The sequence below is a fragment of the Podarcis tiliguerta genome (assembly GCF_965153285.1).
Source record: "Podarcis tiliguerta genome assembly, chromosome: 6".
Classification (NCBI taxonomy): domain Eukaryota; kingdom Metazoa; phylum Chordata; class Lepidosauria; order Squamata; family Lacertidae; genus Podarcis; species Podarcis tiliguerta.
In genome coordinates, this window is record NC_139539.1 from 2,910,734 (window position 1) to 2,930,070 (window position 19,337).

The window sequence follows — 19,337 nt, forward strand, 5'->3', positions numbered from 1 at the left end:
CTCACTCCAAGCGGGTGATGGGGTGCAGTTTCCACTGGTCCTCCTCCTCATCGAAGAACGACCTGTTCATGATCTTGTTTTTCTCTTCCAAGGGAATAAAGTTCTCGATGATCAGGTGCCTGCGGAGATCAACAAAGGTAACGTTGCAAGCACGCTCCAAGCAGCCTCAGTAAAAGTGAAATATTCGCTTTTCATTCCTGGCCAGCAGACAGCTTGCTCTGCAGGCCATTCCCAAGCCCTCGAGAGCAACGCACAGCTGGCTGCAAACCTACTTGAGCTTCAGCTCCCGTGTGAGCTCATTCTGGGTTTGCTCCAGCTCCTGGCGTTCTTTGATGTGCTCCTCCTGAAGGTCGTGGATTTCAGCCTTCACGGCTTGCAGCTTGGAAAAGAGCTGAAAGAGAGAGCCAGAGCCATGGGCTGCAACACAAACAGCCAAGCCTACCACCTCTGCCTCATGAGCGAGCGGCCGAGGTCTTGCACAGCTCCCAGTCACTTCAAAAGGGTTTGTGCAGGGAAACCTCTTGGTGGATTGTGCCCCACAATGGTATACCATAAGCTCAGGTTTTGGTTAAAAATAAAGGGCAGAGGCTGCTCAGTCTAGCTGCCTTCTTTAGATAATAAATAATAATAATAATAGTAATAATACAGTGGTGCCCTGCAAGACGAATGCCTCGGAAGACGAAAACTCGCAAGACGAAAGAGTTTTTCGTTTTCTGAGTTGCTTCGCAAGACGGATTTCCCTATGGGCTTGCTTCGCAAGACGAAACGTCTTGCGCCTTTTTTTTTTAAAACCGTCAATGCATTCCTATGGGAAACCGTCAATACACATTGGTGCTTCGCAAGACGAAAAAACTCGCAGAACGAATTAATTTCGTCTTGCGAGGCACCACTGTAATAATAATAATAATAATAATAATAATAATAATAATAATAATAATAATTTTATTTATACCCCACCCTTCCTGGTTCAAAAACTGGGCTCAGGGTGGCTAACAACAAATTTAAAACACTTTAAAACACTTAATTATAAAAGCAGCATAAAATACAATATAAAAACATGAATAACAATAAAATTCAAAAATCAGTTAGATAATCCCCAGGGCTAGCTGGCTGAATTGGTCCTACTTGGGCCAGCGAGGAGACCAGGGGAGAATTAGCTGTGGTGTCTCAGAGCGGGTGATCTTCATAAAAGGGGAGGGGGAGGGAAGAGAAGAGAAGAGAAGGGAAATAAAAGATCAGGCTGAATTCAAATTAAAGGCCAGGTGGAATAGCTCTGTCTTACAGGCCCAACGGAAGGAGGTTAAATCCTGCAGGGCCCTGGTCTCCTGGGACAGAGCGTTAAACCAGGTCGGAGCCATCACTGAGAAGCCCCTGGCCCTGGTGGAGGATAGTCTGACTTCCTTAGGGCCCGGGACCTCTAAACTATGGTTATTCATGGACCTTAAGGTCCTCTGCGGGGCAGACCAGGAGATAAGGGTTTTTCCTTAGGAATTAGGCACGCAGAAATATTGGTGAAAAACAAATCTCTGAAACTGGGGGTGGGGAAGATGCAAGCCATGCCTGGTTTGGGTGGGGGGAAATTCAGGGGGTTTGACCCATTCCGACTCCTTTGAGACAATTAACTATTGCCTGCCCTAAAAGCGCAGAGAAAACTGTCACATCTTAGTGCCTTGAAGATGGGAAGCCCAATTCTGGATTTGGCCACATCCATGCTAATTTCCAGAGCTCACATACAGTACCTGTACATACCTGCCTGCCCACCTCCGGGGAGGCCACTCACCTTTTTCAGTTTTTTAGTCTTGATATCCACTTCCTGCTGCAGAGAGCTATAGGTCTCCTTCAGCTCCAACGTCTCCTCGTCCCGACTCTCCATCTGCTGTTGGATTTCTCGCTCTCGTCGTTTCTTTGGGAGACAACAAAGATGCCCTATTTTATGGCCTGGAGTTCAGCACTGTCAGGGTACATGCCATTCATTGCAGGGGGTGAGAGAATTTACACAAGGCGTTACCAATCAATGCTGTGCATTTTTGAAGGGTTTTATTCTGAAAGTTCACCTTGTTCCAAATAATTTTAAGGGGAAATGTTGTGAGGCTCAAGAAGCTTGAACTTCGTCTGGAATTGCTGAAAGGCTTACTGGTGACCTCGGAACAGACTTGAAGACTGACCCCAAACCATGTTTACTATGTACCACTAGATTCAATGGGCTCATTTCCAAGCAGTGGCGTAGCGTGGGGGGTGCAGGGGGGGCCGGCTGCACCGGGCGCAACATCGGGGGGGGGGGCGCTCGCACTCGCAGCTCTCTGCCCCTACCTGGCTCACTCACTCTCTCTCACTGCAGTGCTGGCTGTGCGAATCCGATCCGAGCCGCCGGGTCGCCGCCCACTGTGGAGGGGAGGGTGCCAGGCGTGCGGTGCGGAGAGAGAGCGAGGGACTATCTGGGGGAGGGACAGTGCAGCGGGGGGGGGGAGCGCAAATTACTTGCCTTGCCCCGGGTGCTGACAACCCACGCTACGCCACTGTTCCCAAGTACCTGTGCACTGGACTGCAGCCACAGAGTGGATTTCAATGTGGCAGTAAGAGGTGGATCTGTGAGCAGAATGAGGTCCACTTGCATAACAGGATTTCCCTTCTCTCCTCCTCCTAAACCTGTTTTTGGTTTTCCACCAAACACCATAGCAGATTTAGGGGACATGTAGGGCAGAGAGAGGGGTGTCCGGTTGCATAGGAAGACTTTGTTCTGCTTGTGCATCAACTGAGACAAATCCCACCCCTACATTCTAAGTCAGGGGTAGGCAACCTAAGGCCCGGGGGCCGGATCCAGCCCAATCGCCTTCTAAATCCGGCCTGCGGATGGTCTGGGAATCAGCGTGTTTTTACATGAGTGGAATGTGTCCTTTTATTTAAAATGCATCTCTGCGTTGTGGGGCCTGCCTGGTGTTTTTACATGAGTAGAATATGTGCTTTTATTTAAAATGCATCTCTGGGTTATTTGTGGGGCATAGGAATTTGTTCATATTATTTTCCAAAATATAGTCCAGCCCACCACTGAGGGATGGTGGACTGCCCCACGGCTGAAAAAGGTTGCTGACCCCTGTTCTAAGTTCTCACACCTTAAAGGAAAGAGCAAAAGTCTTGGATCTCAAAAGAGGGGCTTCCTTTCTGCAAAGTGTTAATTGGCCAGAGGGGTTTTAAAGGATGAAAAAGGGGAAGAGCCAACGAAGAACGTAAGCAAAGTTCAGTAAAATAGCTTTTCTCATGCAGCTTCTTGAAGATCTTGCAGTGTTTGCATTTTACTAGCTTTCAGCTGTTCTCAAAGTTTTCAAGCAATTAAGTTCATGAACCTCAGTAAGAGCAAAAGCCACTGAGAACATCCCTGGTACACTCATCATTGAAACTGAAAGGACTTTCAAACTGAAAGGACTTTCAAAACAGCAGCATTAGCCGTGCTAAACGTGTCCAGAGGAGGGCAACCAAAATGGTCAAAGGCCTGGAAACAATGCCTTATGAGGAACGGCTAAGGGAGCTGGGCATGTTTAGCCTGGAGAAGAGGAGGTTAAGGGGTGATATGATAGCCATGTTCAAATATATAAAAGGATGTCACATAGAGGAGGGAGAAAGGTTGTTTTCTGCTGCTCCAGAGAAGCGGACACGGAGCAATGGATCCAAACTACAAGAAAGAAGATTCCACCTAAACATTAGGAAGAACTTCCTGACCGTAAGAGCTGTTTGACAGTGGAATTTGCTGCCAAGGAGTGTGGTGGAGTCTCCTTCTTTGGAGGTCTTTAAGCAGAGGCTTGACAACCATATGTCAGGAGTGCTCTGATGGTGTTTCCTGCTTGGCAGGGGGTTGGACTCGATGCCCTTGTGGTCTCTTCCAACTCTATGATCCTATGATTCTATGATAAACAGAACTTCCATATACAGAGGAAGTATACCTTTGAATACCAATTGTTGCAGAGCTTGAGTTGAAGAGGGGGGAATTTGCCTTCAACCCCAAATGCGCTTTCTAGATGCATGAAGTTTTCCACTGTGGGCAACAGGATGCTGGGTTAGACCAAGTACTAGTCTGATCCAAACTGGTATATAAATCTAATAAATAAACAAATGACCCAGCAAGGCTCTTATTAAATTCGCATTGCTGCTGACTGGACTCCAAAGACGCTTGCCCAGGAAATGTTCCCAGTGGGTTTTGCCCAAAAGTTATAGACATCCTTGATCCACAGTGGAATGGAAAAACGTGCTATGAGTTTCCCAGGGCCACAACGCAGGGCAGTGGAGAATGTTCAGTCCTCCAAATATTGCTGGACTCCAGCTTACATCAGCCCCAGCAAGCAGGGCCAGTGGGAAGGAATGATGGGAGTTGTAGTCCAGCCACAGGCTCCCCCCCCCCCGTTCTGCACACTCTGGGACCCCTGCAACCCATCTCAACGCAAGCACTTCTCCCTCTTCCTCTCACCTGTTCAGCAATCTCCTGCCGCTTCTGCTCCAGAATTTTTTGCTGCTCGTTTGTGTGATCCACAATATTTTTCCCTCCGACGAGAAGCTTGCTTTCCATTGCCTGAAAAGCAGAATGGGAGGGGTGGAGGATTCCAATAACCGAAATCAGCATCTTGCAGAGCCTCACAATTGCTACTTTCTTTAAAATAAAATAAAATGGCTAGAGATCTCACACAGTTGTCTCGTAAACCGTGCCTCCTTAGACCAAAGTTTGGCTTTTGGTTTGTGTTGCCCAGAAGCAGCTGTTCTGCCTCACAGCATCTCTCAAAGGAGGAGGAACTGGCCCAACCCTGGAGATACCAGGGAGTGAGCCTAGAATCTTAAGATGTGCTTTCCCCATACATTTCCCATGCTTGCATGCCTTGTCATCCAAGGCAGCTGATACCCTCAGTCCATTATAATGACTCTACACTTTGGGTGAAGATGGAGGACATCCCCTATGCCAGGCATAGCCAAACTTGGCCCTCCAGCTGTTTTGGGACTACAATTCCCATCATCCCTAACCCCCGGTCCTGTTAGCCAGGGATGATGGGAGTTGTAGTCCCAAAACAGCTGGCAGGCCAAATTTGGCCATGCCTGCCCTATGCAAATCAGAAGACAAGTTGGCCTTTTCTAGTACACTCATAAATTTGGGGTTCTCCTCTCCGAGTGACTTATTACGGTCCTTTCACACCAACAGATCATTGAGAAATTAAGAAGGATCAGACTTGATTATATCAACATCATCATATTTATTTATATCCCGCATTTTCCCCTGACAAGGACTCAAGGTGGCTTTCTAGGGATTTCATGACATATACGAATAATCGTTCCCATCTGAACCTGCCAAATATGACTTTGCATGGGACTATTCATGGCATCTGCATAGGTCTCGGTGTATAAAAACCTGCTGTGTCTCTGGGTCTTCATTTGAATCACATGGCAACCGCTTGCGACCCATGTGCCTGCCTCTGTTTTTCTTATTCTTTCCACACTTTCCTCACATCTCAATGGAAGATTTGGTCACTGGCTTGCTTTGCATTATCACTGTTTTCGGGTCTCGGTTGATTGTTACATGTTCATTAAGATTAGTAAAAATGCAGATAAATAATGAAAGGAAATGAATTGGGTTGGGTTGAGAATACCTGCTCAAGTCCCACTCCTTTTTTCCCCCATCAAGCATTTCTTTTACTAATCACAGTTAGAAGAAAACACTGATTTTTGACCAGCCTTCAGATCTTGTGAAAACTTACCAAGATGGGAAGCTGTTTCACTCTTCCCTTCATGAAAGCAAGGAAACAAGCCAAGAAGTCACAATATAGCTTTCTATTACATGTGAACTGGATTAGGAAGCTATGGGCAATAGCTTCTGAACTGGCCAGGATAAGATGCCATTGTTTAAAGCAAACAGCTGCAAGGTTGTTGTTTTTTACAGTGTTTTATAAATTGTATGAAATAAATAAAATAAACCTGGCCTGCCAGTGCCTGGAAGCCATTGTCCATCGCTCCCCGCTTAGCACACAACAGAAAACTATGGCTAGCTGCAAGGTCTTGGCTTGCTTGCCTGCTTGCACAAAGAGGCAGTCTGTGAGTGCACAGATCTCATGCATCCGTCCTTGCCTCTGAAGCCAGAATTTGATTGTCCAAACCAGGTCTTAAATCACCTACAACTCTCCAACTGCTGGCAGCAGTTCTCTAGCTGTGAATAATTTGGAAAGGAAACCTTTGAATTCAGAATGTCAGAACCACTCTGAACATCAGAGAAGCGTTTCAGGAACAATTCCCAATCCCTATGCTTCTGTTTTTAGTCTTCAACACTGAACCTCCCCCAGAGAGGTTCCTCCCAGGCCACTTTTCTGAATCTACAGGACTCAGCAAAGAGCCTCCCTACCTTGATTTTGGCACCCAGCCTTTCAGCTGCCTCCTTCTCTCGCTTCAGGTCTTCCATCTTCTTCTCCTTCTCCTTCAGCAGCCTCATCTTGTCCTCGGCCACCAAACTGTGGTCCTCCAGGATAGCCCTCTTCTCAATCTCCAGCTTCTCCTGCTGCTCTTTCCAGTAGTCACCTTTGTTTCCTCCTCCTTCCTCCTCCCCTTCTTCGCCATCTTCCTCCTCGTCCTCATCCTCCCCGCCGGCGCTGAAGCTTCCGTCTCTCCTCCTGTCTTTCTTCTTCCTCTTGACGACGGACCGCTTTTCTAGCTGCGCCTTGAGCCTCGCAATCTCCTCCTGGAATTCCCGCAGCAGCGCATCCTTGGGGTCTTCGTTCACTCTCGGCTTGTTCTTGATGTTCTTGGCCCGGTTGGCGTACCGCAGCGTCGTCAGGGTCTCGTCGACGTTGTACGAGGCGGGGCCGATGTTGGCCACCATCACCGTCTTGGCATTGCCCCCTAACGAATCCTGGAGCAGCCTGGTGAGCTTGGAATCCCGATAGGGAATGTGAGTGCTTTTGCCGTCCACCAGGGCAGATATGACGTTGCCCAAGGCAGAGAGAGAGAGGTTGATCTTGGTCGCTTCTTTCAACCTCTCCCCCTGGGCTCCGGTCTTAGACTGGCGCTCGCTGCCAGCAAGGTCCACAAGGTTGAGCTTCCCGACCCGTATGTGGTTCTCCCCATCGAGCCCCACTTCGCTGCACTCGATGGTGATCACAAAGATGGCGTGCGAACGGGAGCTGTGCTCGTTCATGTTGGTGGCCCCGACTGAGCGGTTCTGGTTCCCCACGTTCATGACGTGCTCTATTTCCTTGACGCTCTTTGTGACGAAGGACGACAAGTCCTTCACGTACACTCCCGTGTCTGGCCGCTCCTTCAGCTCCAGCCTCTTGGACTGATCCTTTGACAACAAGTCCCGGATTTCCTCCTGATAGATCTCGAGGTAAGAAGCCCTGACCAGGTACTGCTGGTTTTGAGACCGAGAGATGTGCGTGAAGATGTGGTCGAAGGAATTGGGGATGACGCCCCTTTTCTCGGGGTCGCCACGCACACCTTCCATCGTGTACGTCTTCCCCGTGCCGGTTTGCCCGTAGGCAAAGATGGTCCCGTTGAATCCCTGCAGCACCGAGTCCACCAGGGGCCGGAAGGTCTCATCGTAGAGTTCAAACTGCTTGGAATTCCAGTCGTAAACGGCATCAAAGGTGAAAGTCTTTGGCAGCTCGTGAGAAGTCCCCTTGGGGTTCTTCACTGACACCTGCCCCAACTTGACGTCCACTTGGACCACTTGCTCGTAGGAGGCTACTTTCTCTTTGCTGTTCATCGGCCGGCATCGCACCACCACTCTGACCGACTCTGAGCACTTTAACTTCGACATGACAACAGGTTGCCGCTAGGGCAAACTCAGCAGACGGCAGGACCAGGAAGGCCAGGGGTTTTTCCAAACCTGGAAAGAATCAAAGGCAAGAATTGAGCACAGAGGTAAGGCACAAAAGCAGTGAGTACAAACCAGCCCCTCCCCATCCCTGGTCTGGCTTTTAACACTAGAGATGAAGGTTGAAACCCAAGCCCAAACATCAATTCCCAGAGTGGATAGGCCAAGCCACCCTCTCAAAATCTCAATTTCCCAACTGTAAGATAAAAACAAGCAAAAACATCCCTCTCGGAGTTACTGTGAGGCAGAACAACAAGAAGAAATAACAATGTAAAATGTTTTTCCCCCTTCTAAATGACAGGAAATAAGTGCTTCCTATTCCCATTTGATCAGTATTAGTGCTGAAGCAAATGGCTTTTAACTCAAGTTTCGTTAAAAATGAGAAATATCACTTTGGATGATGATAATAATAACTATAATAATAGAAATAACAGAAATAACAGTAGTAGTTGTAGTGTAATGATAATATATTAAATTTGTATACCACCCTTCATCCGTAGATCACAGGGCAGTTCACAACATAAAAATACAAAATCAAAACACATGATATGTAATAAAACAAACAACAAACCAACCTTCCCACAAACACATTTAAAAGGCCATAGAATGTTTATCAGCCAAAAGCCTGGATACAGAGAAACATTTTTGCCTGGCATCTAAAGACAAGTAATGGAGAAGCCAGGCGGGTCCTCCTGGGGAGAGCATTCCACAAAAGGGGAGCCACTGCAGAAAAGGCCTGGTCTCATGTCGCCACCCTCCAGACCTCTCGTGAAGGGGGCACGTGAAGAAGGGCCTCGGAGGATTATCTGCAGTGGCTCCTACAGCTTCCTTCAAAATCTTAAGTCTGACTAGGAGGTTCAGAGAGGTCTAGCCATTCTAAAATTCTCAACTTACATCCTTTCAAGGAAAATGTGCAAAAGGGCGCTGCTAGCACTTTTATTTCCCTTCCTTCCCTCCCCCTCCCCTTTTATGAAGGTTACCCGCTCTGAGACCCCACAGCTAATTCTCCCCTGGCCTCCTCGCTGGCCCAGTAAGGACCAATTCAACCAGCTAGCCCTGGGGATTATCTAATTGATTTTTGAATTTTATTGTTATTCATGTTTTTATACTGTATTTTAAGCTGCTTTTATAATTGTTTTAGTGTTTTAAATTTGTTATTAGCTGCCCTGAGCCTGGTTTTTGAACAGGGAAGGGCAGGATATAAATTTATTATTATTATTATTATTATTATTATTATTATTATTATTATTTTCAGCCAGCTTCCAAGTTAAGAGTCTCTTGCATGTGCAGGGATGTTGTCCATATGCTGCAGGGCTCCTTTTGCTCCTCTTTCCTTCCCTCGCGGGCCCAGATTTTGTCACAACCCTGTTGCCCTCCAACCATGTTCTAGAATGCACGCCTTTCCTTTCCACCTCGGCAGCTGCTGACCTCACCAACCAACTCAAAGCGCTGTCATAGTGCAAGCTGAGTTATACGGTAATGATCTGCTCAATTAAAAACAACAACAACAACAACAACAACACCATTATTCAAAACTGGGATTTCTTGCCAGGGGTGCCTGGCCCAAGGAGAAGCTTTTCCTGATAAGAAAGTAGAACACAGGAAGTGGTCGTACACTGATGAGTCAGGCCGGTGGACCACCCAGCTTAATATTGTCTACACTGAATAGCTGCAGTTATTCCAGACATGGTCCTCTCCCAGTCTTCCCTGGAGCTACTAAGGACTGAACCCAGGATCTTCTACTGCTGAGCTACAGTCCTACACTGTACACCGTGGACTTCCCTTCCTTGGAGGTTATTAAGCAGAGGTTGGATGGCCATCAAACATTGATGGTTTAGCTGAGATTCCTGCATTGCAAGAGTTTGGACTCTACAATTCTAAGATTTTCCTGATGCAGAAATTGCACATGCTATCCAGGAACTCTCAAATTTTAGATCCTAGAAAACTGCCCTAAAGCTTTTGCTTTCTTCCCACTTAAAACGCTTCCAAGTCACCTTCACTAGCCTTAATTAAAAACGTAATAAAACTCTCAAAGGGGCTCATCATTGCTAGGATACCACACGTTCCAGCCAGAATGATAATGTTCCAGAAAATGCATGGCTGGCACTGAAAGCAGCGACTTCTTGCCTCCTTCTCACCCTCTTGCCCCCGCAATGTATGATTACTAGAAAATGCGCAGCACGATACCCTCACACTTCCCTCTTCCACTTCCTTGGGGTCTAGGATCTAGGGATCTCAGTGGGCCCACATGCTGAACATGAGTCCACAGTGTGACGCAGCAGCAAAAAAGGCTAATGCTATTCTAGGCTGCAGGGATGCGGGTGGCGCTGTGGGTTAAACCACAGAGCCTAGGAGTTGCTGATCAGAAGGTCAGCGGTTCGAATCCCTGTAACGGGGTGAGCTCCCATTGCTCGGTCCCAGCTCCTGCCAACCTAGCAGTTCGAAAGCATGTCAAAGTGCAAGTAGATCAATAGGTACCACTCCGGCGGGAAGGTAAATGGCGTTTCTGTGCGCTGCTCTGGTTCGCCAGAAGCAGCTTAGTCCTGCTGGACATATGACCTGGAAGCTGTACGCCGGCTCCCTCGGCCAGTAAAGCGAGATGAGCGCAGCAGTCCCAGAGTTGGCCACGACTGGACCTAATGGTCAGGGGTCCCTTTACCTTTATTCTAGGCTGCATCAACAGAAGGACAGTATTCTGATGAACTGCACCATAGTGCAGTTCTATTCTGCCTTGGTCTGACCACACCTGGAACTTTTTTCAGTGCAAAGCTTAACCCTGGACCATCTCGTTAAGAATAGAGCAGGTACTGACACTCCCCCCCCCCCACAACTGAGCAATGTCAGAGAACTGCCATAAAGCAGACTATGAGAGGTTTCCAGACAGACCCGGCATCCTTTCCTGGAAATCAAATACTGGCTGTATGGCTACAGTAACAGAGTAATTTTGACTAATCTGATTTTGCTTCCATCTCTGTGCTTGGAAAGTCACTGCAAACCAAGGCTGAGAACTGGCTCTGGCGAGGGGGCCAGAGCCTTAGCTCTTCCACCCCTAGCAGGCCAAGTAGGACAGGTCAGTGGAGCAGCCCAGCTGTCAATCACCTAATGTCACAATGATGACAGGTGACCTTTTTTGCCCACAGGGGTCTTCAGAAGCCTCTTTTAAAGTGCTGCAGAAAATAGCATTTTGAAAGGGGCTTCTGAAGATCTGACCGGTTGTCAGGTCTTCAAAAGCCCCTTTCAATGTGCTTTGTACCAATCAGCTAGCAGGCAGTGCCTGCAATCCCCTAGGATCTAACCTGCCACACAAGAGACGTCATATATGACTTCACATGCAGGGCAGCTGGCCATGGCTTTGCCAAAAGGGCCTTGTGGGACGAATGCTGAGGCCTGGCAGGCCTAATTAGTCCAGGGTGGAGGCTGGAGACCTCCACCCCTGCTATAACCAAACCAGTGGAAGAGCCAAGAAGCCAAAGGAAATAAATGTTCAAGCAGCCCTGCCAGGGACAGAGCCTGACAAGCAGCCACGATCTAAGAGCATCAAACAAACAAGTTCGGTCAGGCTGCCTGCAGCTTCAACAGGAAACCGATTCCTGGCCATCCAGCCTTCAAGCACAACAAGCCATGGCCTGAATGCAGGCCTAATTCTGTATTGACATGACCGGAACATTTTTTATTTTAGAGCTGTCGGGTGTAAAGCAGCCCATTCAACTTGGTGCAAGATACAAGATTCAGAACGCTGCAACTGCGCCGTGCCAGAGATTAGGACGCCACTGAGACCTGGTGCATCTTCCATAACCCATATTACAACTCGCCCCCCCAAAAAAACAACTATTCGTGCTCTGCAGATGTTTTGGACTACAACTCCCATCAGCCCCAAGCAGCTGATTTGACAGACTCCAAATCACGCAGAAGGTGCTACTTTCTGAAAAACGGTAATGCAGGTTCACTATTTGCACGCCGAAGGAACACACAAGCATCAGAAAGTTAGGATGAGAGCTGAACTGAATGATCCGCTGGGCCCTGTTTCAGTTTAAGGCACGTACTGAAGTATACTCAGCACAGGTGAATTGCCTCGTCGTATTAACTGTATGGCTGGCTAAGGAGAGATAATGAGGGTGGATTTTCTTCCCCCTTTCAATTAACAATTTATACAAAGTGGGTGAAGTCAAGGGGAGAGGCTGCTGCTCGGTGGCAGAGCGCATGATGTGCATGCTGAATACTCCCGTTTCTGCCACAAGGAGCTCCCGTGAAACGACCTTTGGCAGGAGGGCTGAGAAAGACCTCACTGTTAAGCCCTGGGGAGGCTCTGCCAGCCACAGCAAAGGCTATTGAACTAGATGGGGGAGAGGTTTGTCTGGGTTTCAAGGCAGCTCCTTACCTTCCACTAAATTGGGATTTCAAGCCTGATTTTGACATTGTGAGGACAAAGGGGTGGTATTCATCCTGGAACATGCAATGAGGTTCTTTGAAACTAGCACGGATGGCAGCTGAAGAATTTGGGGGTCAAGGAGACGTTCTGGGAACCACACGATGGGAGGAAAGGCATTGGTTCCCAACAGTGTGCCCTTGTTTATTTTGCCAGAAGCAGAACACACCACATGCGACAGCAAATGTCCGTCAAGCAGGTTCTGCCATGCACTACTGTGCCTTAATTGCTTGCACCCAAATAAATCAATTATTTGTAACCACACATTTCATGAGGCGACACACTCCATCCCTGCTGAATGCGCGGCCCAACATCCTATTTTAGACAAGCCTTTAGGACACGGCGCTCCGTCCGGAAAGAGCCCTCTCACTCTTCTGAAATCCAAAAGCAATCTGGCCAGATCCCAAATTGACTCTAATCCACTACACTCACCCAGAGCTTCAGATTGCATTTCCAATTGTACAGAATACGGGGAAGCAATTCAAAGCCTGTTTTCTTGGAGCGCAGGATGAAGTCATGCCTGAAAATTAAGTCCTGGTACTATTTGAAATTAAATTGGTGTGGCAGTTCAATCATCAGAGAATTTTAGAAGAAATCAGAAATTAAGGAGACAAGTTAATTCAAACAGACTGCACCATGAGAACCAACAAGCTAGGACAAGATTGCTAAATACTGGATATAGTCCAGGATTGCCGTTAATTTTATTTTAGTAGTGCAAACACAAGATTCCACACTAGACCTGGAAGGTGGAGGATGAGATTTAAAGAGATTCTAAGAACAATTATTTTCCATTTTTGCTACTTGAACCTGTCAAGTATCTGTAATTATGTTCCTTCTTAGCATCATTTGGCTCCTTCCATTATTCCATCTTATAAATGGGCAATTTGTGATTTTCCTCTCTTTCAGCAATTTTTCCTCTTTATGGTAAAGAGGTGTCTCAAATCAGACAGAATATTCCAGGTGTGAACTGTGGAGCATTGTGATGAGGCATTTTTCTCAGCTGAACTAATTCTACTGAGTACACACCACAAACTTAACCTCCAGCTAAAAAGTAGTAGTAGTAGTGTATTAGTAAGAATAGTATTTTTGAAAAAATAAAATAAAATTAGTGTTTATGTTCCCTGATCTATGGGCTCAAAGAAACTGGAAACACAGACATGTCTTAGGTAAGATAGATTTCTTTTTGTGATTTTATTTTTAAGGAGGTGAAAATTGAAATTGAACACCCTTCATAAAAGCAGAGCAATCAATGGCTGTTTGGCTTCTCTTGAAAAAGCCAAGCTTTGCTATCTTTCAGCTTTAATAGGGCAAGAGAAAATCACCCACCTCGAAATCTATCCTCATCCTGCCTTTCCCAGATGTCTCCCTCTCATATAGACATCACAGTCATGTACAACCCCCCCCCCATATATACTAATTGACGCTCTTATTTCATCCCCATGAAATACAAAAGAGTCAAGCAAGGCCTTTGATCAGGGACAACATCTGCTGGGTAGGTGCATAATCGCACAATGCTCTCCATCAGTTGGAACACAAAAATAGCTAAATCTAAAGTATTTTTTTACAAGACAAGGTTGATTGCATATGTAAACAATTTTATCGGTCCACAAAATCTCGCATGTTCCTTCATTAAAAAATGGTCCAATAAAATATATCAATTCAGTCTATTCTGTGTTTCTCATTGACTGAAAATTGCATGCCAATCGCCCTTATATGACCCCACACTGCTAGGCATTCAGTGACAACCAATACAGCCAAGCAACAGAGCAACTGTCAAAACCATGACAGTCTATGGCAATTTAGAGAATCTATGGCAATTTAGAGAAACACACCACAGGCTCTGTTAAAACACACCATCCTGAGAACAAAGACAGAATAAACTATTCATTTGCAGAATTGGGTTCCTTCTAAGGAGAGGAAATAAGCACCCTTCTTGCTTTGATGAAATCATTTTTTGCAGCAACGAATTGCTACATAAGCAAGGCCACCACAGCCAACTGTCCCTTGCACAGATGAGCAATGGACATAATGCTGCCTTTATATTGCACAAGAAATATTATGTTGCACAAAATAGAATAGTGTAAGATTCTCTAGTAAAATGTGCCAAATTAAATACCCGAATCCCCTTTGCAGTTGACCGCTATTTTATCTAGTTCCTTCCTCCTGATCTTCTTAGCTGGCAATAGTATGGCTCCCTCTAATTCAGCTACTTTGGTGGTGCCTGGTCTTCATTGTCTATATGAAGCCTGATCCTACGCGTTCTTACTCAGAAGCAAGCCCTACTGAATGCATCAGAACTTGCTTCCAAGTTGTGTGTGCAGGATTACAAACTTAGGTGCACATGTGTTCACACCTACAAGCCAAGGAGATTCAACAACCACAGGACGGAGACAGCACAACTGGTACCCAGAAGGCAGAGTCTAGGAAGCAGTGTTAGAAATCAGCCAAGCGCTAGGCACATTTTGCTACTGGCAGGGGTGCAATTGCAACCACGTGGAGATCCCTGGATGCCAGGCTGGCGACTGACATCTCCATCTGGCTGGCCTCTCCAGATTTCTTAAGCAGGCAAGCAGAATAACTCATTTATTGCACTTATATCCCACCTTCTTCTCCAAGGAGTGGAGTACACGGTTCACCCCCCTAGGAGTTAATCCCCGCAAGAACCCTGTAAGGTAGCTTAAGAGGCTGTGACTGACTCCGAGATTACGCAGTGAGCTTCAGGACTGAGTAGGAATTTGAACCCTGATCTAGAATCATAGGGTTGGAAGAGACCACAAGGGCCATCGAGTCCAACCCCCTGCCAAGCAGGAACCACCATCAGAGCACTCCTGACATATAGTTGTCAAGCCTCTGCTTGACAACCCCCAGGTCCTAGTCTGACACTCGAATCACTACACCCCGCTGGCTTCCTAGAGTACTTCCGCTGTGGGGGCGCTATATAAATTAAGTAGGTAAATAAATACGGGGAAAGCAAAATGTCACTTAGAGAAGGATCTGAAATATTTTCCTTGAAGCTTGAATTTTTTTTATTCTGGATTGCTTAATTTTATGTTTTAATGTGTTGTAAACCGCTTCGAATTTTTTCCCTTTAAAATATAAAGCGGTATAGAAATGAAAAATATTAATAACAATAAAGAAATCTCACTGGGTGGAAAAATGGCACCTAGACATTCTGTAGGTTCAGGGTGCTATTTAGCAATTAGCTTATAAATCTGAGTTTCTAATACTGGCAGAAACTCTCCAGGATCTTTCCTATTATTTAATTTGTAGACTTTTTTATTTTAAAAAATCCACATATAAATGCTAAGTAATTCAACCTTGGCTTGTGAAAGATATGCCCCACTGCTAAGGTACACTCCTTCCATCTCCCTAAATGTTTTGATGAGCAGCCTTGATGTGCAAGCTGCCTCCTGAACACAGGTAGGAGCATTCTCATATAAGACACTTAAAGCATGGCAAGAGGGCAGGTGTCCCCACCAGAAAGGAAGCTCAGCCACAACCAGGGGTGAGTTCTGGTCCATAAGAGGAGCCCTGCTGGATCACGTCAAAGGCGACCCATCTGGTCCGGCATCTTGCTCTCACAACGGGTAACCCTATGGCAATGGGAAGCACAAGGCGGCTTCAGCACAGGTTACATGGCCACCTGTCACGTATGATCTAGTTGACATTCCTGCATTGCAGGGGGTTGGACTAGATGACCCACGGAGCCCCTTCCAACGCTACAGTTCTACAATGATATGGTGCTGAGAGGCATAATGAGGCAGACCACAGCCATCACGGCTAGCGACCACGGACAGCCGTGTCTTGTCTAATCCTCTTGCAAAAGCCATCCTTGCTGGTGGCTGCCTCTTGTGTTTGAAGACACCCACATTCAAAGAACTGCAGGGGACATTTAATAACATGCGGAAGAACAGAAGAGTCGGCTGCTGGATCAGGCCCATCGTCTCCTCACGGTAGCCCACCAGATGCCCCAAGCAGGACTCAAATGCAACATCCCTCTCCCTTCCTACTGTGGTTTTCCAGAAAGTGGGATTCAGAAGCATCGCTCCCTCAACTGTGGAGGGCAAGGGCACGGCCCTCCTGGCTAGGAGCCCCCCCATAGCCCCCTCCTCCTCCATGGATTTGTCTCCATGGCCTCCCTGCCTCCTCCTGCCGGGTCATTTCACCTGGAGGGGTCGCAGCAGGGCATGGCCTTGTGTGTATGGAGCAGACGCCGACCCCCGTCCTCCAGAGAGGAGGAGGGGAGGGGAGCATCCGGGTGCGTGCACGCATCCACCATCCACACCCACATACACGTGTGCCTTGAGAGTGCAGAAGGAGGGGGGGCTAGGGAGGTGAGGAAGGGATTATCCGGGTGCGCGTGCACGCATTCCCACAGTTCCACACCCAGACACGCGTGTGCCTTGAGAGTGCAGAAGGAGGGGAGGGAGAACCCTGGTGCGCGTGCACGCATTCCCACGTTACCACACCCAGACACGCGTGTGCCCCTGAGCGTGAGGAAGGGGGGGGGAGAGGGAGAGGCGTGGGGCCGCCCGAGGCCCCCGCCCCACAGATGCGGTTCTTCCTCCTCCTCCTCCTCCCGCCGCGCGCGCGCACCCCCTCGCCGCCCCAGGCGCGTGCACGGTGGGGGGGGGCGAAGGCGAGGGCGAGGCCCCTCACTCACCTGCGCCGTCACCATGGAGACCCCCTCCTCCTCCCGCCGCTGCGGCAGGGACGGCGGCGGCGGCGGCAGCACCGGATACGGCAGGGGGAGTCCGGCCCCGCCGCGGCCGCCGCTCACTTCCTTGGCAACGCGGCCGCCCGCCCCGAAGCCATCACTTCCTTGGCGACGCCCCGGCCCTAGCAACGGGCCCCGCCTCCTCCGCGCTCTCGGCCCTGGCAACGGGACACGCCCCTGGCAACGGGACACGCCCCTCTGGCCCTCGAGGCGCCCCAGCCACGTGCGCGGTGTTTTTTGTTTTAATATAATTTTTATTAAATTTTCTGTTTTTACAATTTAAAATACTCGTTTTTACATCCTAAAGATATCAATGATTTCCATTCTTCTCTTTCCATGGTTCATTTTACATATCCTAAATGCCTGCATATTTTAGAAAAACTATACAATTCAGTATTCCATTATTACAGCCATCAAAACTAATTTACACCGCTGAATTTATCTTAATGCTGCCGGCGTTTTCAGCTGTATGGCTTAGGTGTGTTTTAATCCATGGAGAAAGTGGGAGATCCAGAGTTTCTATGAGATCAGCTTGAGCTTTCTTTTTTTTAGGTTTTGTTAATGCTGCTAATCATATGGCTTTTGCTGTATTTCTTTTACTTTTATCAATGATAAACGATTTTTTATATAAATAAACTTACGTATATATGACATTAATATGAATCCATATATCCATAGATCTCAGGGCTGTCCACAACAACATAAAATTGCAATACAAAAAATACATAATAAAGCAAAAACAAACCAATAGCCTCTCTCTCCTTGTAATTGGGATGTTTAGCGCATCTTTTAGTTGCTGCTTCGTTAACAGTGTTTATTGGTGCTCTGTTTGCTCTAGTCCCTGGCTGGTGCTAAGACTGGTTATTGTGTAATTTTTTTAAAAAAAATAGTACATAGTTTTTAGTGCTGCCTTTGCTGTGAACCAATGCTGGATTATAAAGTAAGTAAATCTTATTTTTAAACTTACTTTACAAGCTGTTGCCTGATTTTTTCCAAAGAGGGAAGGAAGTCAGTTTCCTTTGTTTGTTGGACTTGCTCAAAGGCTTTGCAGCCTACCATAATTCCTATGCTTTCAATTTTGCTGCCAAGGATGGAATTTTAAAACTCCTTCCAGGAGGGCCTGGAAGGATAAACTGCAATTAATATACCTTCCTATAGCACTCATGAAATTAAGAGACTGCTGCTTCTTGGGAGAAAAGCGATGACAAACCTAGACAGCATCTTAAAAAGCAGAGACATCACCTTGCCAACAAAGCTCCGTATAGTTAAAGCTATGGTTTTCCCAGTAGTGATGTATGGAAGTGAGAGCTGGACCATAAAGAAGGCTGATCGCCGAAGAATGGATGCTTTTGAATTGTGGTGCTGGAGGAGACTCTTGAAAGTCCCATGGCCTGCAAGAAGATCAAACCTCTCCATTCTGAAGGAAATCAGCCCTGAGTGCTCCCTGGAAGGACAGATCATGAAGCTGAGGCTCCAATACTTTGGCCACCTCATGAGAAGAGAAGACTCCCTGGAAAAGACCCTGATGTTGGGAAAGATGGAAGGCACAAGGAGAAGGGGACGACAGAGGATGAGATGGTGGGACAGTGTTCTCGAAGCTACCAGCATGAGTATGACCAAACTGCGGGAGGCAGTGGAAGACAGGAGTGCCTGGCGTGCTCTGGTCCAGGGGGTCATGAAGAGTCGGACACAACTAAAGAACAACAACAACCTGTTAAAAACCATCCCATAAGGGCAAGGAGGAAAAGAAGCGGAATGAGAGTAGAACAGCCGCTGGGGGGCAGCGGGAGAGGCAATAGGAGACCCCTCAAAAACTGGACAGCTTCACTGCCAGGAGTAGGAAGGGAGCTGTGGCAAGATGTGGGCATATAGGAAGAGTGGGTGGTGAAGTGATAAAAAACCTGTAGGCAATGCAAATATATTCAGAGTGGTCCAGCCAGGAGCAAGGATGGAAGAGCTGCCAAATCATCTTGGGAAAACAGGTGATTGGGCAAGAAAATGGCAGATGGGATGCAATTTGTATAAGTGCAGTGAGGTGGCACCTTAGCAGGAAATTGCCCCGACTCTTCGGAGGGGAGCCTGGGCTTTGGGTCAGCTCCTACAGCTTGGGACAGGCGAAGTCTCTCCCCAAAACCCCACAGCAATGGGGCAGCTCCCTGTGGCAGACAAGGATTCGGGTGGCATCAAGGGCTTCCTCTCTCCCCAAAAGAGCAGCCCCTCTCCTCTTTTGAATTTGATATCCCGCCTTTCACTCCCCTTCAGGAGTCTCAAAGCGGCTAACAATCTCCTTTCCCTTCCTCCCCCACAACAAACACTCTGTGAGGTGAGTGGGGCTGAGAGACTTCAAAGAAGTGTGACTG

General features: G+C 47.4%; 1 protein-coding gene across 2 annotated transcripts in view; it reads right to left on the bottom strand.

The window, feature by feature from the left end:
• Positions 1-17,123, bottom strand: part of KIF3B (kinesin family member 3B) — a 28,731-nt gene extending 11,608 nt beyond the window's left edge. Inside the window, exons 1-6 of one of the 2 annotated variants that reach the window (XR_014512834.1) lie at positions 16,924-17,084; positions 6,368-7,846; positions 4,457-4,558; positions 1,781-1,903; positions 273-391; positions 6-119 (exon numbers count right to left, since the gene is read on the bottom strand). Coding sequence is in view for 1 of the 2 variants with exons in the window: in XM_083447357.1 (XP_083303483.1) it covers positions 6-119; positions 273-391; positions 1,781-1,903; positions 4,457-4,558; positions 6,368-7,777 (1,868 nt within the window). In the remaining variant the exon portion in view is untranslated. Of the gene's footprint in view, positions 1-5; positions 120-272; positions 392-1,780; positions 1,904-4,456; positions 4,559-6,367; positions 7,847-16,923 lie in introns of both variants that reach the window. The other variant, XM_083447357.1, reaches the window with a different exon arrangement.
• Between the last annotated feature and the right edge of the window lie 2,214 nt (positions 17,124-19,337).